This window comes from Mustela erminea, chromosome 12, assembly GCF_009829155.1.
Source record: "Mustela erminea isolate mMusErm1 chromosome 12, mMusErm1.Pri, whole genome shotgun sequence".
In the NCBI taxonomy this organism is placed as follows: domain Eukaryota; kingdom Metazoa; phylum Chordata; class Mammalia; order Carnivora; family Mustelidae; genus Mustela; species Mustela erminea.
In genome coordinates, this window is record NC_045625.1 from 90606490 (window position 1) to 90623100 (window position 16611).

Here is a 16611-nt window from a genome sequence, read left to right on the forward strand (position 1 = left end):
CTAACCCACTGAGCCACCCAGGCGCCCCAGGATGTGTGCTTTCAACCAGACTCCAACAACCACAGGGCACTCTCGTACTGGGGTATTACTTTCCAATCGGTCGCTTCTGGTGGCTCCCTCCCCCTTTTGTTTATCTTTCGATATTAGTCTGATGTTCCCACTCCGCTTTACCTGTCCACTGGCGTCTTCTGCCCCCGTAGAGATCCAGACGTGTATAATTCTGATCTCAGGCTGATTTCATGGGTGATCAGAGTTCTTTGGTAGGTAATCAGCGCACTTTAGGGGACAGGTTGAAACAGCGCCGCCTACTTCTCCACCATCTTGTCCTGGAAAAGATCAGGATGACAGAGCATTTGCAACTTCAAGGAAAAGCCTAATAAGGCCCCTGCCTTTGGACATCTTAACCATCAACTTCCCTTTTTCCTCTTTGTCTGTAAGAGGGAAGGAATGCCCTTGGAGCGCTCACCCCACCGGGGACCATCGTCACCCTGTAGGGCATTACAGCCAACAACCGGACCCTGACTATGGCTCGGGTGTCACCCCCCTCGCCTCAAGCCACTCCTGCAGCTGCCCTCTTAGTCAAGGAAGGGTTCCTTCTAACCATCCTCATATTCTGGCCAAAGGAAAATCGTAAACATTTATACAGATGGCTGATACTGTAGCTCATGACTTCGGAATATTATGGAAACAGCAAAATTTACCTCCGATAAAGATAAAACAAAAACTGGCTCCCACGTTCAAAATTTATTACATGCCACACTTTTGCAGCTGCCCAGGCCATTACCAAGTTTCCTGGCTATTCCAGATGTGACTCCCTGGAGGCCAAAGGAAACCACCTCACTGACATTTCTGCCCCAAATGCTGCTCTCAAAGAGGCCAATAGCCAGACTTCTGTCAAGTCCAAAGGGAAGTTTTCCCAAATGATAATTTGGAAAAATTGAACAGAGACCTCAAAAATTGGCCCCAGAAAAGGAAAAACAATATTGGGAATCTAATAATTGTTGGTTTGATTAAAAGGGAGAACTCTGGTTTGGGCCAAATAACAATCTGCCCACCAGAAGTTCCAAAATTCCCAGTACTTACCACTGTACATGCTTTAAACCACTGGTCTCCTGACACCGTAACAGCATTCATGAACCAGTACTGGGGAGGGAAGAGCTAATAGGGCCACAGAAAGTGCCTACTTTGCTTGTCCCACCCATTCTGAGCCCAGTTTGGGGGAAACTGCTCTGCTCCCAGACTCTGGACCACCTGCTGGGCCACTCCAGTTTGCCAAGTGGATCCCCTACAGCTTCCCTATCTCAGCGACAGGCAGACATTTCCGTCGTGGTCTGTATGTTTGGTCACTGGACCAAAACGTTCTCTTGTAGACAGGCCACTGCTTCTCGTGTGGCTAAAATTCCGTGAGAAGAAGAATCCTTACCTGGGGACCCCTCCCCAACTCCCCCACGATCGGGGAACCCCTTTTACTGGGCAGGGGCTTCAGCAGATCTGCGCTGTCGGCGGGCGCTACGACACTTGCCCTGTGTCCACCATCCTCAGTGCTCGGAGCTCGTCGCACTCACTGATGGTGTCATGGAGTCTCTGCTGGCAACATCTGTGAGACCCTCTGCACACCGTGGCCGAAAGCACTGCCGTGGATCCTTCTAAGTCTCAGATCCACGGTCTTTGGAACTCCCGGACTCACCGTCCCAGAGAGTCCCCGGACATCCGGCCCGCATGGCCTCCTCTGACCCACAGCTGATAAAGGGGGATCCACTTCACTGCTCTCAAGGCCTAGCTGCTTGTATTTTTAAAAAACCATGGTCTGGCAGAGCGACCTTTCTACGCTGCACTCCCGGGGGACATGACCTGCGTCACATCTTGCAACCTGGAGATTCCGTCTGTTGGAAAAGATGCTTCCCGATGGACTCTCTTCAACCTCGCTGGAAAGTGCCGCCAAACTCCAGGGAATAGGCTGTCAGGTTCACGTGAGACCCGCAGAGAAAGCAGCAAACCCCGACTGCCCCGCACGCCATCTGGTGAGCCCCAAGTGCAGCTTTCCCAGAACTGAAGCAGGCGACACCTGACCACACGGCTGTCCCACGATGTCCCTGCTCTTTGCACTTTTTCCCCCCATTAATGTTGGTCTCTCTGTCTTTCATGTTACAGCCTTCTTTCAAATACTTGCCGATCCTCAATCATTCATTCAAGTGTAAGACTGAGGCAGTAAGTGTGACCCCGAAGCTTGGGTAGGAGCTGGTGCGTGTGGGCGTCTGCTTCGGATGCAGCTGAGTGTGCTCTGCCTCTCCTGCTGGTCACTTTCCTGGAAGGAGCCTTCATGTCTCTGAGCTTCCAAGCAAGTGTCAGTAGCGATATGGGAGGAACACGGGGAGGCGCAGCCACGTGTGCGGTGGGAGGTCAGCCGCCTGGGGACAGGGAAGGGTCTGTTCTCCGTGGCGGGGTAGAGCTGCAGGAGAGCAAACTGCCACCCTACAATGTGTCTCTCTGGGATGTGGGTGTTCTGGGCTGCTTATTTTTAAGAAACAGAAGCTCAGGAAAAACCTTGGCCTCCCCTCTAAGTGTGTAAAGAATGTAGGTAGAGAACCTGCGCCAGGAGACAGCTGTGGCCATCGGTCAACCCAGCGGAGCAGGAACTTGCTGTGCTGGACGGGGGGCACCCCACGAGGTCTGCTTGCTGAAGTTCCTCCGTGTCCCATGGTGTCTAAGTTGTTTGTCAGACATTTACTCCTTTCATCGTCCTGGGAATTGTCTTCCTTCTCCTTGAGGGACCGAACACCAGCTGTTGCTAGACCCCTTTATATGGGAAAAAACACATAAATGGGAAATAGGAAATCACCTAACAGAGAGGCTTTCACTGGAAGATCTAATTTGAATTCATTCACATTCAAAGAGAAAGAAAATTGTTAAGATTCTCTTGCTTTCAGGTGCCTGGTCGGCTCAACGGGTTAAGCCTGTGCCTTCGGCTCAGGTCATGATCTCAGGGTCCTGGGATCGAGTCCCGCATCGGGCTCTCTGCTCAGCAGGGAGCCTGCTTCCTCCTCTCTCTCTGCCTGCCTCTCTGCCTACTTGTGGTCTCTCTCTCTCTCTCTCTGTCCAATAAATAAATAAATAAATAAATAAATCTTAGGGAAAAAAAGAAAAGATTCTCTTGCTTTCCTACACTCGGTCTGGCACCTGTTAGCTCATGACGGAAACACATACATGTCAGTTGAACAAATTGTGCATCTTTTTCTCCATTTCCCAAGAAGAATGCACATGACCTGTGAGATACTATGAAAACAGAGCTGCAGGGCAGGAGGACACACACTACAGGATCTCTTAATGCGTGGCTACCCCCCAAATCCTGGAGGTAGCCAGCGCCACTGGGCACTTCTCACGCAGCATCCTTCAAGGACATCCAGTGTTCCCCAACCCGGTGTGCCCCTCTTCATAGCTGGCTGTCTAGACCATGCTCTTCTGGAAAGGGATTCTGAGTGAGATTTCCCTGCAGGTGGTTCTCAGGAAGTTCTCAAAGGAGCCACATGCAGGAGGGAAGCAGGACCGAGTGGAGAAGGCAAGTTACTACAGAGGCTTCATCTGATCCCACAGGGATGTCTGAGGCTGGTGTGGTGCCCCAGAACCACCCCCTTTGCACCCTGCATTGACAGTCGTCAGAGTCAGGCTGCCTCCAGGGAAGGGACAGACGTTGGCGGAGGGCAGTGCCTGTGAGGGCTCTGCTCTGCTCTGAGCCATTAGCAGGCAGTACACCTGGCAGCTGGGGAGAAGCCAGTCCTGGCAGTGGGGGGTGGCGGGAGCTGGCCATGCACCTGATGGGCCGTCCTTCAGAGACCTGCAAACCCCCGACCCCCAGGTGGCTGCTGCTGCTGTGTCCATAGCTCATGGTCACATTTACAATCTCATATCCTTTACCTACCTACTGTGCAATTAAACCTAAATGCCGGGGCTTTCTCCATTGGCTCTTCCACCTGGGGTCATGTGTCAACGTCAGTGGAAGCCTCGCCGCCCCACAAGGACGCGCCACAATCACAGCCCATCTGGAGAGAGTACTGCAAGCTCCTCTGTGCTTGGCGCTGGCAGTGGTACCATCGTTCTGTGACCTGAAGGAAGGGTCCTTCTCTCTTGCCCGAGTTCTGACTTGACCTGTGTGCACTCTTGGAACTGAGAGGTCTGAACGGATAGACAGACTTGCAGAGACCACCTGTTTGCCGCTGGCGCCCCCGCCCACGACCGCACACATCAGTGTTCACACAGATACTGTGGCCTACTGGATGTGAGGGTAGAATAATGAACTCTTATTTAAAGTCGCTATTTCATTTGCTGAGGCTTGTTCACAAGTGTACGTATTGAAAGACCCCCGATCCGCACCCAAGAAGCAGACACTAAGCCTCCACTGGATGCAAGTTGCAAGAGGTTTATTGGTTACACAGGTGCCTGTGGACGCATCAGCCTTTGTGGGCTGAGTGCGCCGGGCTAAGTTGGGGAGCAGATTATATAGGGCAGGGTTGGGGTGGCGGGAAGCAAGCTTACAGAAGCAGATGCATGGTTACAAGGATCTGATTGGTTAACTTAAATCAAGCATTGTCAGGCACTGTGTTCAAGGCAAGGACATAATGGTTTGTTCTGGCGGGAGGCGGTGGCGGGAAGCGATCCTACAGAAGCAGATATGCATGGTTACAGGAGTCTAATTGATTAATTTGATTCAGGCATGATTGGGCGTTGGGGTCAGGGCATTCTGGTGGTTCCTTGGGTCAGCACTCTGGAAAGTCCCAGTTACATTTTACTTTTCATTTGTCTTTTCTTTTGACAGACCGGGTGATCACAGACATCCTGCTTGTGCAGGATATATGTTGTCATTCGGCTATGGGAACAATCAAGCCTTCAGCAAGGGGAGAGGGGGTGCTGTGGGGACATCAGGTTACTTAAACAAGCCTTTAGCAAGGGGAGAGGGGGTCTTTCAGTATGAGTCTGCTCGGGCTGCCATGGCAAAGGACCACGGACATAAGGGACATTTGGAAAGCCTGAGATCTGGGTGAGAGCAGGGCTGGTTTGAGACCTCCCTCCTGGGCCTGGGGATGGCTGCCACCTCCCGGTGTCCCTCTGTGTGTCTGTGTCCTCCTCTCTTCTTATGAGGACACAGTCACGCTGGATTAGGGTCCTCTTGTGACCTCATGTCCGCACACACCAGTGTGGCACCCATTCCATTTCTCAGCATAGGTCCCATGCTCCCAAGATTTGCTTTCAGACCTGTGTTCAGAATGTGTTTTTCCCTTAAAAAGACCAGCATGCTTTCCCTTACGGGTAGTTTGGATGTTGTGACTCTATATGCATTCGTTGTGCCTGGAGTCAATTTCTGTCCCATGTTTAGTACATCAAGAGTCTTCAGAATCACCCAGACGCTGCATCAGAACTGATCACTGGCTCCACCCCCGAGTGTCTGACCCCAGGGGCCACGTGGGGCCTGAGGTTTTGTGTTTCTGACAAGTCTCCCAACTGCCCCCACCCCCGGCGGGGAGGGGGGTACTCACTCACCCATTCCAGACATGGCCCACCAGGTGGCGCAGCGGGAGTGCCCTGGGACAGGGGCCCTGCTGGTGCTGGTCGGGGAGGGGGTTGGGGGGGGTGAGGCACCTGGGCACTAGGGACCCTCCCTACAGCCTGTGGATCTCCTCACCCCTTGGGAGGATTTCTGCCCTGAACTGCTGTGACCCAGCTTTAGCTGTGGCATTTCAGATCTCAAAAGTAGTAAAATTCTAAATGACACAGACGGGTAATGAATAAAACAGGAAGGAACCGTAAGTCTTTTTCAGTACAGGACTTTTTCACACCCGTGCAATCAGCAGATGCAAAATAGAGCTGAGAAAAACAAAGGGTCGTCCTTCGGCTTTGACTTTGTCTGTTTTTACATTTTGTTGGTCGGAGTCAATAGGATCCACTTACTTGTGAAATTAATTTCCTAACCATCTGCTACCCTTGAACCTAACTCCTGCCGCAGTGTTAACTCTTCCTGTTTAAACTGTGCCTGTCACCGACGGCGAGATAATCGTAAGGGTTTATAGGACTCAGATGTTAACCAGAGGAAGGGGTTATTAGTACTGGGGGCGAAGGGAAGCTAATTAAATATGCAACTAATTACGTGTAGGTTAGAAGTCATGTCATGAATTGTCATTTCGAGTGGTGCGGGTCAGGGTGATGATTGGGAGCACAGGTCATGAATAAATAAATGTTTTGGTAGAAAAAATAATCTCACTTTATTAACAGATGTGTTTCTCAGCGTAGTAAATAAGATGTTGAAGTGTAGGGGGATTACAAGACCTAAGTGCTCAGAAAGTTTGAGCTCAAGCTGGTTGTGTGCAAACCCTGTGGCTTTGTGTCCAAGCATCTGAAATGTTCAGGGCAAGCTATATAATTACACTGTGAATCAGGTCTATGATTCCTAGTGTTTTCCGAGGGATGTGAGAAGGCAATTATCAAGAATGCACCTTTGTGGAGGGAAAAACCCAAACTGTATTAGAGGAATGTCAAGTTATTTTAGCACAAGCAGATTTCTGAACACTTGATTAACAGAGGGTATCTGCCAGAAATCTTTTCTCTTTTTCTCTATGTTTCCTTAAACTTTAGATTAGCAAAGAATATTGCCTTTTATCAAGGCAAAGATTTGTATGTGGTGATGGGGAAGAAAAATAGTAAGGAAGCAGGTCATCTTTACGGATGATCCTCGGCACATTTAGAGCCTGAAGCAGCAGCAGGAGGTGAGTTAGTCTGCCTGCTAAGTGCCGCAGGGCCTGGGCCTCAGCTCTGATGTGTGCTGTTCTGTGGGCTCTGTTTGGGGAGCACAGAGGGGTTGAGGGCTAAGACGGTAAAATCTGCTGGGAGGGGCATGTGAGATCCTTAATCACAGGTTAATTCAAAGTGAATTTTAAATGGAATCCTACATTTTAAGCATCACATCTGGGGTGTATGTGCTGCCCATACTTCTGGTAAAGGATCACCCGGGGCCCCTGCGGTGCATCAGTCAGCTTAGGTGGTCACAGCAAACACAACGGCTGGAAGTCTGAGATCAGCGTGTCAGCCCGGTTGGGTCTTTCTGGCGGGTAGACACTGTCTTCCCCTGTGTCCTCCCGCGGTCGCCCCTCTGGGAGTGTCTGTGTCCTCTTCTTTGTTTATAAGGACGTGAGTCCCATTGGGTGAGGGGACACCCTAATGAGCTCATTTCACTTTCAGACGTAAAGTCCTCGGTCCGTATACAGCTCCATTCTGAGGCCCCAGGTGTTAGAAGGTGACCACATGAACTTGGGAGGGCAGAGTGTTACGGCAGCCACAGCAGCTGTACACACGCGGCTTCCGGACCCAGGGAACCTGCGGAAGCCTTTGTCAGGAATGAGTCTGTGGCTCGGCAACTGCACCAGCAGCGTCTGGCACCGAGGGGGACAGAGTCCACCCGTGACAAAGTACGCGTGTGGGTGCCTTGGCTAACGAGGGTAATGGGAGTGCGGTGGTAGGCGTTCTACTTCCAGTGAACAAGATGTTGATAAAGTTAACACGCTTAGCAAGAACTGAGTCCCGTGTTGACAGGGCACTAATGCTTCTCGTTGAAAAGCAGATTGTGCTTCCCGAGCATGGGAGCCGCTGGCTGGTAGGCAGCGGACCCTGCCGGGCAGCGGGAGAACGCTCTCACACGCAGCATGCGCAGAACCGTGTCTAAGTGGCTACAACTCCAAGTCCCTACCTGCCTCGTGCTTCCCACCTGAGCCTTTCAGACAGAGCGGGTGTGGACCGGCCTGGGCCCACGTGAGAAAACGAGCCTCGATCCTCAGCTCACGGGAGCACATGGCGCTTCCGCTGGACCACAGAGGGCTGCACGCGCCCCGGAGAGGCAGGAGACGAGGTGGCAGAGGGTGCACAGCTGACGTCCCCGGAGCATCCCTCCCGTGACCAGACCGCCGGAGATGCAGAACCGTCCTCACCCCGGGAAGGCTTGGGGGACAGCGATTCTCAAAGTGCAGCCTGGGCGGGCAGCATCAGCTTCACCAGGGAATGGGCTGGAAATGTAGGTTCTTGGGCCCCGCCCAGATCTAGCCAACCCAGGAACCAGCATTTGAACAGGCTCGCTGGGTAAGGTTGCCACATAGAGTAGATACAATACAGGACACACCGTTTAATTTGAATTGTACAGAAACAGTGAATCATATTTTAGTATAAGCATGCTCCAGTTTTTTGCATGAGACATACTAGAATATGATTCACTATTCGTCTGAAACTCACACCTGACTGGTGTTCTGCCTTTTCCCTGGCAGCTCTCACTCCGCACGATTCTGGCACAGGTCAAAGTCTGGGAGCCACTGGTAGAGATCTGTCTAGGTCAGAATCCCTGTTCTGGCTCTTTCCGTGATGAACCCCAACCTTTTTTCATTAGATTCCCTTCACTTTTATCTCTCTCTGCTCCTCTTATAACCAGTGACTCTGTTCTGCACACTTGCTTTTATGCATCTGGGTGCTAGCGTACCCGAGCCAGGCAGACACCCAGAATGTGGCCGTATTTTGTGTCTGTCACAAAGCATTTGAAATGTAGATACTACTGGGGAGAAGGGCGGTGCTCCGAGCAGCAGTGCCAAGAGGGACTGCTGTCAGCTCCTCCTCATCTCTGCCCTTATGCTCCCGGACACTGCGTCAAAATTTGTTCTGACGGGGCGCCTGGGTGGCTCAGTGGGTTAAGCCTCTGCCTTTGGCTCGAGTCATGATCTCAGGGTCCTGGGATCGAGCCCCACATTGGGCTCTCTGCTCGGCAGGGAGCCTGCTTCTCCTCTCTCTGCCTGCCTCTCTGCCTACTTGCGATCTCTGTCTGTCAAATAAATAAATCTTAAAAAAAACACAACTGTTCAGACATTTGCATTGTTCTCCGAAAGCATCACCGTTTTCTCCTACTGGGCCCACTCCAGAGCAGCCTTCCTCAGGCCCCCAGGTTCTCCAAAGAGAGCGGGAATGCTGGGCACATAACCCTCTCCCAGATCGTCTTGTCAAAATGAAATAACACACGTATGGACTATGGGAGCGGCTACAAGCATTATACACTCACCACCTCTACGTCGACGCGACATTCGTCATTACGGAGGGACGAAGCCCTTGGATGAGCCGACACGAACCTTGGACTGTGCACGTGGGCCGACACCCAGGGCTGCACTGGTCCTTCCTGGCCTGATGTGTCAGAAGGTCCGGGAACGGGGCCACCACGTGTATTTGTGGAGTTCTGAAAGGCAGAGACATCCCAGTTACTGGCCGCGAAAGCTTGTTTCCAGGATGGGTGGTGGCTCAGACGATGCCATCTGTCGCCCCGGGTCCCCGTCCCTGCTCCTTTCTCGTCTGTCTTCTCCCTCTTTTTTTTTTTTTTTTTTTTTTTGCATCAGTGGCTCCTTACTTCTGTCAGGGATTATTTTAAAATGTCCCGATGAAAGCTGCATGGGCTGCTATGTATTTGTTTATGGCTTGTGGCTCACTGGGAAGGAGCCAGATCGTGCACACTCTGACCAGCACACAGCCCCCCAAGTTCATCAGTGCATTCGCAGGACCCTCAAATCCTCGTCCTCCTGTGCATCAGGTTCATGCCTCCACATGTACACACCAAATAGGTCACATTAAACGCAAAGAAAACAGAACGCCATTCTTAAAAATTGTTGTGGAACGGGCTCTAGCTTCGATTTTGGGTTGGATACTGAGCTGTTTAGAGCTACTGATGGTTGAAAGGCCAATCCTTTCCTATGAAGGGCACAGCAGGTGCTGTACCCTATTGTTCATGATGCACAGTAACTACCAACCAGGACTGGTTGAATTAGTGACCCAGGGTGTGTGTCAGCTGAGAGCCTACGGTGGTCGTATAATATTTGGCAAATGTGTTAGAGAAACGGAGGTAAATGGCTCTGCTCTTGCTGGCGGCGCATCCGATCACAGACAGAAAACTGTGGCGCCCGGTGATGATGTAAGTTAACACTGGGTTTTCTTTTCCTTGAGCAGAATCTGGCCAAGGATTCAGTACGACAAGAAAACGGAGTTTTATGCTTACGAAGAAGCATATTGCAGTCAAGATACAGATTGTTCACGTTTTTTCAGGCTTGAACTGGGACAGTGACGTGTGGTCTGGACAGTTCAGGCTGGGGCTGCGTGTGTGGCCTTAACAGTAATGCGGTTTGGGGCTGGGGAGCTCAGAAGGTGAAGCGTCGGCCTTCGGCTCAGGTCGTGGTCCCAGGGCTCAGGGATCGAGCCCCGTGTCAGGCTGCTTGCTCAGCAGGGAGCCTGCTTCTCGCTCTGCTCCCCACACTTGCTCTCTCTCTCTCTCTCTCTTAAATAAATAAACAAAATATTCAAGCGAAACAAAACAGCGACTGGAATTGTATTCGTGAAAGACCATTCCAGGAGCGGCTGGGGTTTCAGCCCTGGTGCCAAACGGGGAGACGCCACCCTCATGACATGGGCACTCCATGCTCGCTCCGGGACGAGACATCGCTCGGGTTTATGAAGACCGCTTCTGACAAGGCCAGCACGACCGCCATGTGCTGATTTCCGCCCTGGGATTCAGCACTTAGACAAACACGCGGACGGCCCCGATGTGGTTCCAGATGCGGGGCAGTGGGCCGGCCCGAGCAAGGCCCAAGTGCAGGTGCTGCCGGAGCAGGAGAGCAGCCAGCAAGTAAAGGTGACAAATAGGACAGAAAGCAGGGAAGGCCTTGATAGGGCTTGATACCAGGGAGTGACTCCACTGGTTTACGAGGGTTTTGGGTCATAATTATTAAAGACCGATCAGAGGAGCTTCGGTGACTCATGAGATAGCCCCTAATCCCAGCTACCATGATCCCCTGCTCAAGTTCCCCAAAAGAGAAATGTGGGAATTAACTTCCAAATATTATGCTCTAAACTCATATGATGCCACTGTGGATGTGGTTAAAAGGCACAGCGCCCCCATCACCCACCATCAGTTTGGCCGCTGCTCTGTGCCTGCACTGGGGGCTGAGCTGTGCACGCCCCTGACCCCGGGACCCCTCCTCACAGACCCCTCCCTGCTCCTACCCAGAGCTCAAGCCTCGAGCCAGTCCAGGGTTCGTGTATGCCGAGACCCAGGCAGCAGAATTGCCCAAGAAGGACACCGGTGAAGTCCTCTGTGTGGGCTGCTGTCTCCAGATGACGTGACAATGGAAAGCCGTATTGGGCTTCTCCAGAGGAAAGAACCAACACTGTGTGTGCGTGTCTGGACACAAAACGAGAGAGGGAGGAAAGCAGGGAGAGCCTGGGCGGGAGAGATTTATTTGAGGAAGTGGCCCACACGACCGGGGAGGCTGGTCTAAAATCTGCAGGGTGGGCCGGGGGCTGGAGACCCCGGGAAGACTTCGTGCTGCCGTCCTGAGTCCGAAGGCTGTCTGGAGGCGGATCTCCCTCTTCCTCGGGGGAACTGTAGTCTGAAGACCTAAACGGACTGACATTACGGGGGTCATCCACTTTAACGTCTGCTAATTTGAACGTTAATCTCATTTACCAAATACCTTCACAGAAATCCCCGGAATAATGCCCGACCAAATATGGTGGCCTGCGGCCCCGCCAAGTCCACACAAGAAATTGACCAGCACACCCACAGAGGGCGCGCGGTGAAGCGTGTCGCGGCAGCGCCCTGGCAGCGGGGTTGGGAGGGGAGGAGGCCCGCGCAGGGCCGTGCGCCCCGCAGCACTCGAGGAGAGAGGCTTGAGGGAAGCCAGGAACATCGGGCAGGCAGGCACCCGCAGAACGAGGTCGGCAGCACGAGGTCGTTCTGAGCACAGGTGGGAAGCTGCGGAAGGAAGAGCGGGAGGCGTGGAGGGCCGGGGCTACCCCGTAGGGCGTCCAGGTTCACGCTGCGTGCACCTTGCTGAATAGAGGCGGCCCGGAGCTAGCCTCCTGGGAGGCAGAGGGCTGTCAGGCGCCTAGCAGCTGCCTTACCCTTTCACCCCCAAAGGATGTGTTAGCCACGGCCGGTTCCCTAACCAGCACTTCTGGACATGTTTGTGTTACACGAACAGCAGCCCTGTTTTCTTCCATCCTAAGTGGCATCGCCTCATTCTGCATCACAACATGGAGACCCCAACAAAGGCAAGTTTCCGACCAGAACACAACTGGCACACGCTTCTAGCGTCCTGGAGGTCGGCCCCTCCTTCATATGACGACTGATGCCAACCTTTCCAGGAACTTCGACGGTGTTTTCTTTGGACCCAGCTTGTAAGTGGTCACCACTCAGTGCTTGCAGCAGCGCGAGACGGCTGACGTCTGGCTACCACAAAAGGCACACAGCTTAGCAATGGAGCCCAAAGCCAAAGGTTTACAGGGAGTCCCCTCAAGGATTCTAAAGTGGTCCTTTCAGGGTCCTTGAGAGAGAAGCCTCCGGAAGCGGGGCGAGCGTGAGCGCCGGGCGCCCCGGCTGGCGTGTGCACACGTGCAGTCTCTCGGGCTTCTCTCACCGGGAATCCGGGGGCTCTAAGAGGCTATTTGTAGCTCCTTTGACAAAACCATCTCGAGGCGGCTCGATTAGAAGTACTTGAGAGGAACAAAGCACGCGGTTCAGCGCGTGGATGAGGGTGGCCGCGGGCTCTCCCGCAGGCTCCCAGAGCTTCCCTGAGGGGCAGGGGCCTCTCCCTGGGGGATTGCCAAGGGGCCGAGGCCACTTGCTGGGGACTGAGAGGACGAGACACTGGCAAGACCGGCCTCTTCTCTGCTACCAGAGAGGCCCACCCAACGGCCTGACAGGCTGCTCCGAAACAGCAAAAACAAGAGGGCACCAACCTGTCGAGTGCCCGCAGTTCTGGGGCCGTTCCTGTGCCCCTCCCCCACGCCTCCTCGCTGTGGCTGGAGCCCCAGGCCAGGCCTTCCCTTGTCATCTGAATCCTGATGACGGGGAGAGGACGAGGCCTCCCATGTCCAGCTCAGGCCCCGTCACACCCGTGCCCTCTCTGGGTTCCACGGAAGGCTGAGGCTGTGCTCAGGGCTGTGCTCAAAATTCAGGAGAGGTTTGGGGTTTCCCCCTCTCCAAGCAGGCATTTGCGAGCAGAAGCTAGCTGTGTAAACGGGAAACTGGGGTACCTGTTAGACTTTTCCTGTTTTAGGACATAGGAAGAAAGATAACCGAGCAGGAAAAGTCGGAGAAGTGGGCCCACATCCTGTGCGTGAGGTCATCTCACCCTCGACCTGATGGAAACAAACACGTGCATCTCCTTCGAAATTTACTTTGTGTAGAAATTTGATTTGGGGGAGCAACTGAGTCCAGGTGCCTCAGGACGTAGCTGCACCTGTTTCTGGGTCTGAGGACAGACATGGGGGGACGCGGAAGCCAGGACTCAGGGCCCTGACGCACGGGGCTGCCGAGCGTGTCGCCGCACACCCACTGTGTGGGGGGGGCCTGCGCTGCCCGCCTTCTCAGTCTGGGTCTGAGTGTGTGCGGGCTGGCGAGGAGCAGACACAGCCCAGAGTAGCCCGTGTGAGCACAGGCGTGGGCACTGCCGGAGCCAAAACAGTCCTGGACAAGGGGAAACAGGAAGGAATGACTCTGCAGACCTACTGCAGTGGGGAAGAGAGGCCAGAGCCCAATCTGGACTCTGCTCCTCTGAGACAAAGGATGAGGTTCTTCAAGTGCCGGCTCACGGCGGCCCAAGACTGCCTGTGGTCCAGCTAACTTTGCCCAAAGGAAAAGCGGACTTCTCTTGCGATGGCCAGGAGCTGTCCAGCGTGGAAGCTGAGCGCCCACCCTCACAGACTGGGAGATGGCGTGCTACCTTCCACGGCACTTCATTCAGAGAGTTGGCTCCCAGGTCCACAAGAAGAACATTCCTGTGATGTGACACTGACAAGAGGCTTTAAAACAGATTTATATACGTCTCACAGGGGCAGAGAAAGAATTTACAATGATTAGTCATCTAGAGAAAATGCTAGTGTTAGTCTGGGTTGTCCAGAGAAACAGAACCAGGAGAATTTATTTACAGAAAGAGATTTATTGGGGCGCCTGGGTGGCTCAGTGGGTTAAGCCTCTGTTTTCAGCTCAGGTCATGATCTCAGAGTCCTGGGATCGAGCCCCACATCGGGCTCTCTTCAAGCAGGGAGCCTGCTTCCCCCCTCTCTCTGCCTGCCTCTCTGCCTACTTGTGATCTCTGTGTGTCAAATAAATAAATAAAATCTTAAAAAAAAAAAAGAGATTTATTAGAGGAGCTGACTCACCCAGTTACAGAAGCTGAGTGGTACCAAGATTGCACTCGGCAAGCTGGAGGCCAGGACAGCCCCAGTAAAGGCGGGGGCCCTGGATCTTGCTGCTCTCTGCCTGCACCTGCCTCGACCTCTTGAGGCAGTACCTCCTCCACGTTCTGTGAGTAATAAACTTCTCTATTTCAGCTTCCCAGTGGTCTGTTGTGGAACCACTCACTGTCCAGCACCCAGGGCTGCAGGTGCAGGTTAATTGAGCATGACCTCTGTCCTGGCATGGATGCATCGTCTTCCCTATGTCCTCACGTGGTCCTCCCTCTATGCATACCCATGTTCTGATCTCCTCTGCTCATAGGGACACCCCTTGTACTGGATTAGGGCCCAGCCTGAGACTTCATTTTAACTCAGCCACCTCTGTAAAGACTCCATCTCCAAGCATGGTCACATGCTGAGGTCTTAGAATCGAGGCTTCGACATAAGAACTTTGAGGGGCAAAACTCAACCCATTGTTCCCAGTCCTCGAGGGCATCAGGAACGCGATGTGTTGGGGCTTCACATCACCTCATGTGGTTCTCATGGTCAGACAATGTAGGGGGTATTCATATCTTAAAGGAACTTATAAGAAATGGGCAGAAGATGTGGAGAGACACCTTTCCAAAGAACACACCTAGATGGCCAACAGACACATGAAAAGGTGCTCAACATCACTCATCCTCAGGGAGATACAAATCAAAATCACCATGAGATACCACCTCAGACGATCAGGATGGCGAGCTGGTGCAGCCACTCTGGAAAACAGTACGGAGGTTCCTCAAAAAGTTAAAAATAGAGCTGCTCTGTGATCCAGCCACTGTGCTACTGGGTGTTTATCCAAAGGATACAAACATAGTGATTCAGAGGGGGCATGTGCACCCCAATGTTTATAGCAGCGATGTCCAATAGCGAATTATGGAAAGAGCCCGGATGTCCATCAACAGATGAATGGATAAAGAAGATGTGTTACACCGTGCACGGACACAAACACTGGACTATTATGCAGCCATCAAAAAGAATTAAATCTTGCCATTTGCAACAACATGGTTGGAACTGGAGGATGTTACGCTAAGTGAAATGAGTCAGTAAGAGAAAGACAATCATCACATGGTCTCACTCAGATGTGGAATTTAGGAAACAAAACAGATGAACATAGGGGAAGAGAGGGAAAAATAAAGTAAGATTAAAAAAAGAGAAAAAAGCAAACCATGAGACTCTTAACAGAGAAGAAACTGAGAGTTGATGAGCTACCAGTTCTCTTTAGAAAAATGTCTCTTTTGGGGCGCCTGGGTGGCTCAGTGGGTTAAAGCATCTGCCTTCAGCTCAGGTCATGGTCCCAGGGTCCTGGGATTGAGCCCGCATCGGGCTCTCTGCTCAGCAGGGAGCCTGCTTCCCCCTCCCACTCTGCCTGTCTCTCTACCTACTTGTGATCTCTATCAAATAAATAAATAAAATATTAAAAAAAAAAAAAGAAAGAAAAATGTCTCTTTCTACTTTGGGCAGCCAGTTGTTTCCTGGGATTTGCAAAATAGAATCCTGACTTCTGCTTCCTGCAGCCACAACAACACATGTTTTTCTGTCTTCAGAGTGATATTTGGAAATGAATTTCTCTTATGAAGGAAATTTATTCGACATAGAGAAACTCCTGAAATTGACTATTCCATTTCCTTCTATTAAGAAATTCCAGAAAATTAAATTTGACGATTTTATTTAAAAATTGCATACATATTATAATCCCATGTTTGTTATTTTTTTCCCTATTTTTCTGTCTACAATTAGGCATGCATTGGAAGTTATTCTCTGGGTGCTGCCTTGTGTTGCTTTGAGCTGACTGGAGTCAGGATTGTATGTACATTCATGGTTTTTTTTTTCTGTATCACTTTTTTAAAAGATAAAAATTATTTATTGTATGAAAATAATGTTTTAAAAAGCATATTCTCAAAAAAAATGCGACAACGTGGACGAAAGTGGATTACAAAGCTGCATATCATGACATTGTGCTATTGTCCCTAGTGATTTTTGAGAATTGAGATTATAGATGATTTTTTCATAGCTTTTTTTTGATACGTTAAGTATTTAAAATGAATGTGGATTACTCCTCTGTATCAGGGTTCTCTAGAGAAACAGGGTTGACAGGACATACAGAGATTTATTATAAGGAGTTGACTCACGTGACTGGAGTCCGGGAAGTCCCTGACCTGCTGTGGGCATGCTGGAGACCTGGGGGCTGGTGGCATGGATTCTGTCTGCGTCGGCTCCTGAGGCAGCAGAAGGCCGTGCCCCAGCTCAGCGACAGTCAGGCAGAGCAGAGGGATGTCTCCCTTCTTGGCTTTGTGCTCTACTCAGGCACAAACGGATGAAGCCGTCTCCCTTACT

At 51.8% G+C, this 16611-nt stretch overlaps 1 protein-coding gene across 3 annotated transcripts; it reads right to left on the reverse strand.

The window, feature by feature from the left end:
- Positions 1–289: 289 nt before the first annotated feature.
- Positions 290–13836, reverse strand: LOC116570781. Of its 3 annotated transcripts, XM_032308304.1 has the most exons (4): positions 11059–11577; positions 9170–9247; positions 9077–9139; positions 290–326 (listed from the first exon to the last, which is right to left on the reverse strand). In XM_032308304.1, the coding sequence occupies exons 1-4, from the start codon at positions 11515–11517 to the stop codon at positions 306–308; spliced, it is 621 nt and encodes a 206-aa protein (XP_032164195.1). In that variant the 5' UTR covers positions 11518–11577; the 3' UTR covers positions 290–305. The 3 variants fall into 3 exon arrangements, 1 of the variants encoding a protein (XP_032164195.1); XR_004277558.1 differs by lacking the exons at positions 290–326; positions 9077–9139; positions 11059–11577 and adding exons at positions 12796–13067; positions 13782–13836 and having other exon boundaries at positions 9177–9247; XR_004277557.1 differs by lacking the exons at positions 290–326; positions 9077–9139; positions 11059–11577 and adding an exon at positions 12796–13255 and having other exon boundaries at positions 9177–9247.
- Between the last annotated feature and the right edge of the window lie 2775 nt (positions 13837–16611).

Coding starts and splice junctions, on each gene's coding strand:
- LOC116570781 (XM_032308304.1), bottom strand. CDS start 11,517: ATGAGATTAACGTTCAAATTAGCAGACGTTAAAGTGGATGACCCCCGT. Junction 9,248..11,058: donor GCTCGAGGCTTGAGCTCTGG/GTAGGAGCAGGG, acceptor TCTGCCTTTCAG/AACTCCACAAATACACGTGG. Junction 9,140..9,169: donor AAGGACCAGTGCAGCCCTGG/GTGTCGGCCCAC, acceptor AGTCCAAGGTTC/GTGTCGGCTCATCCAAGGGC.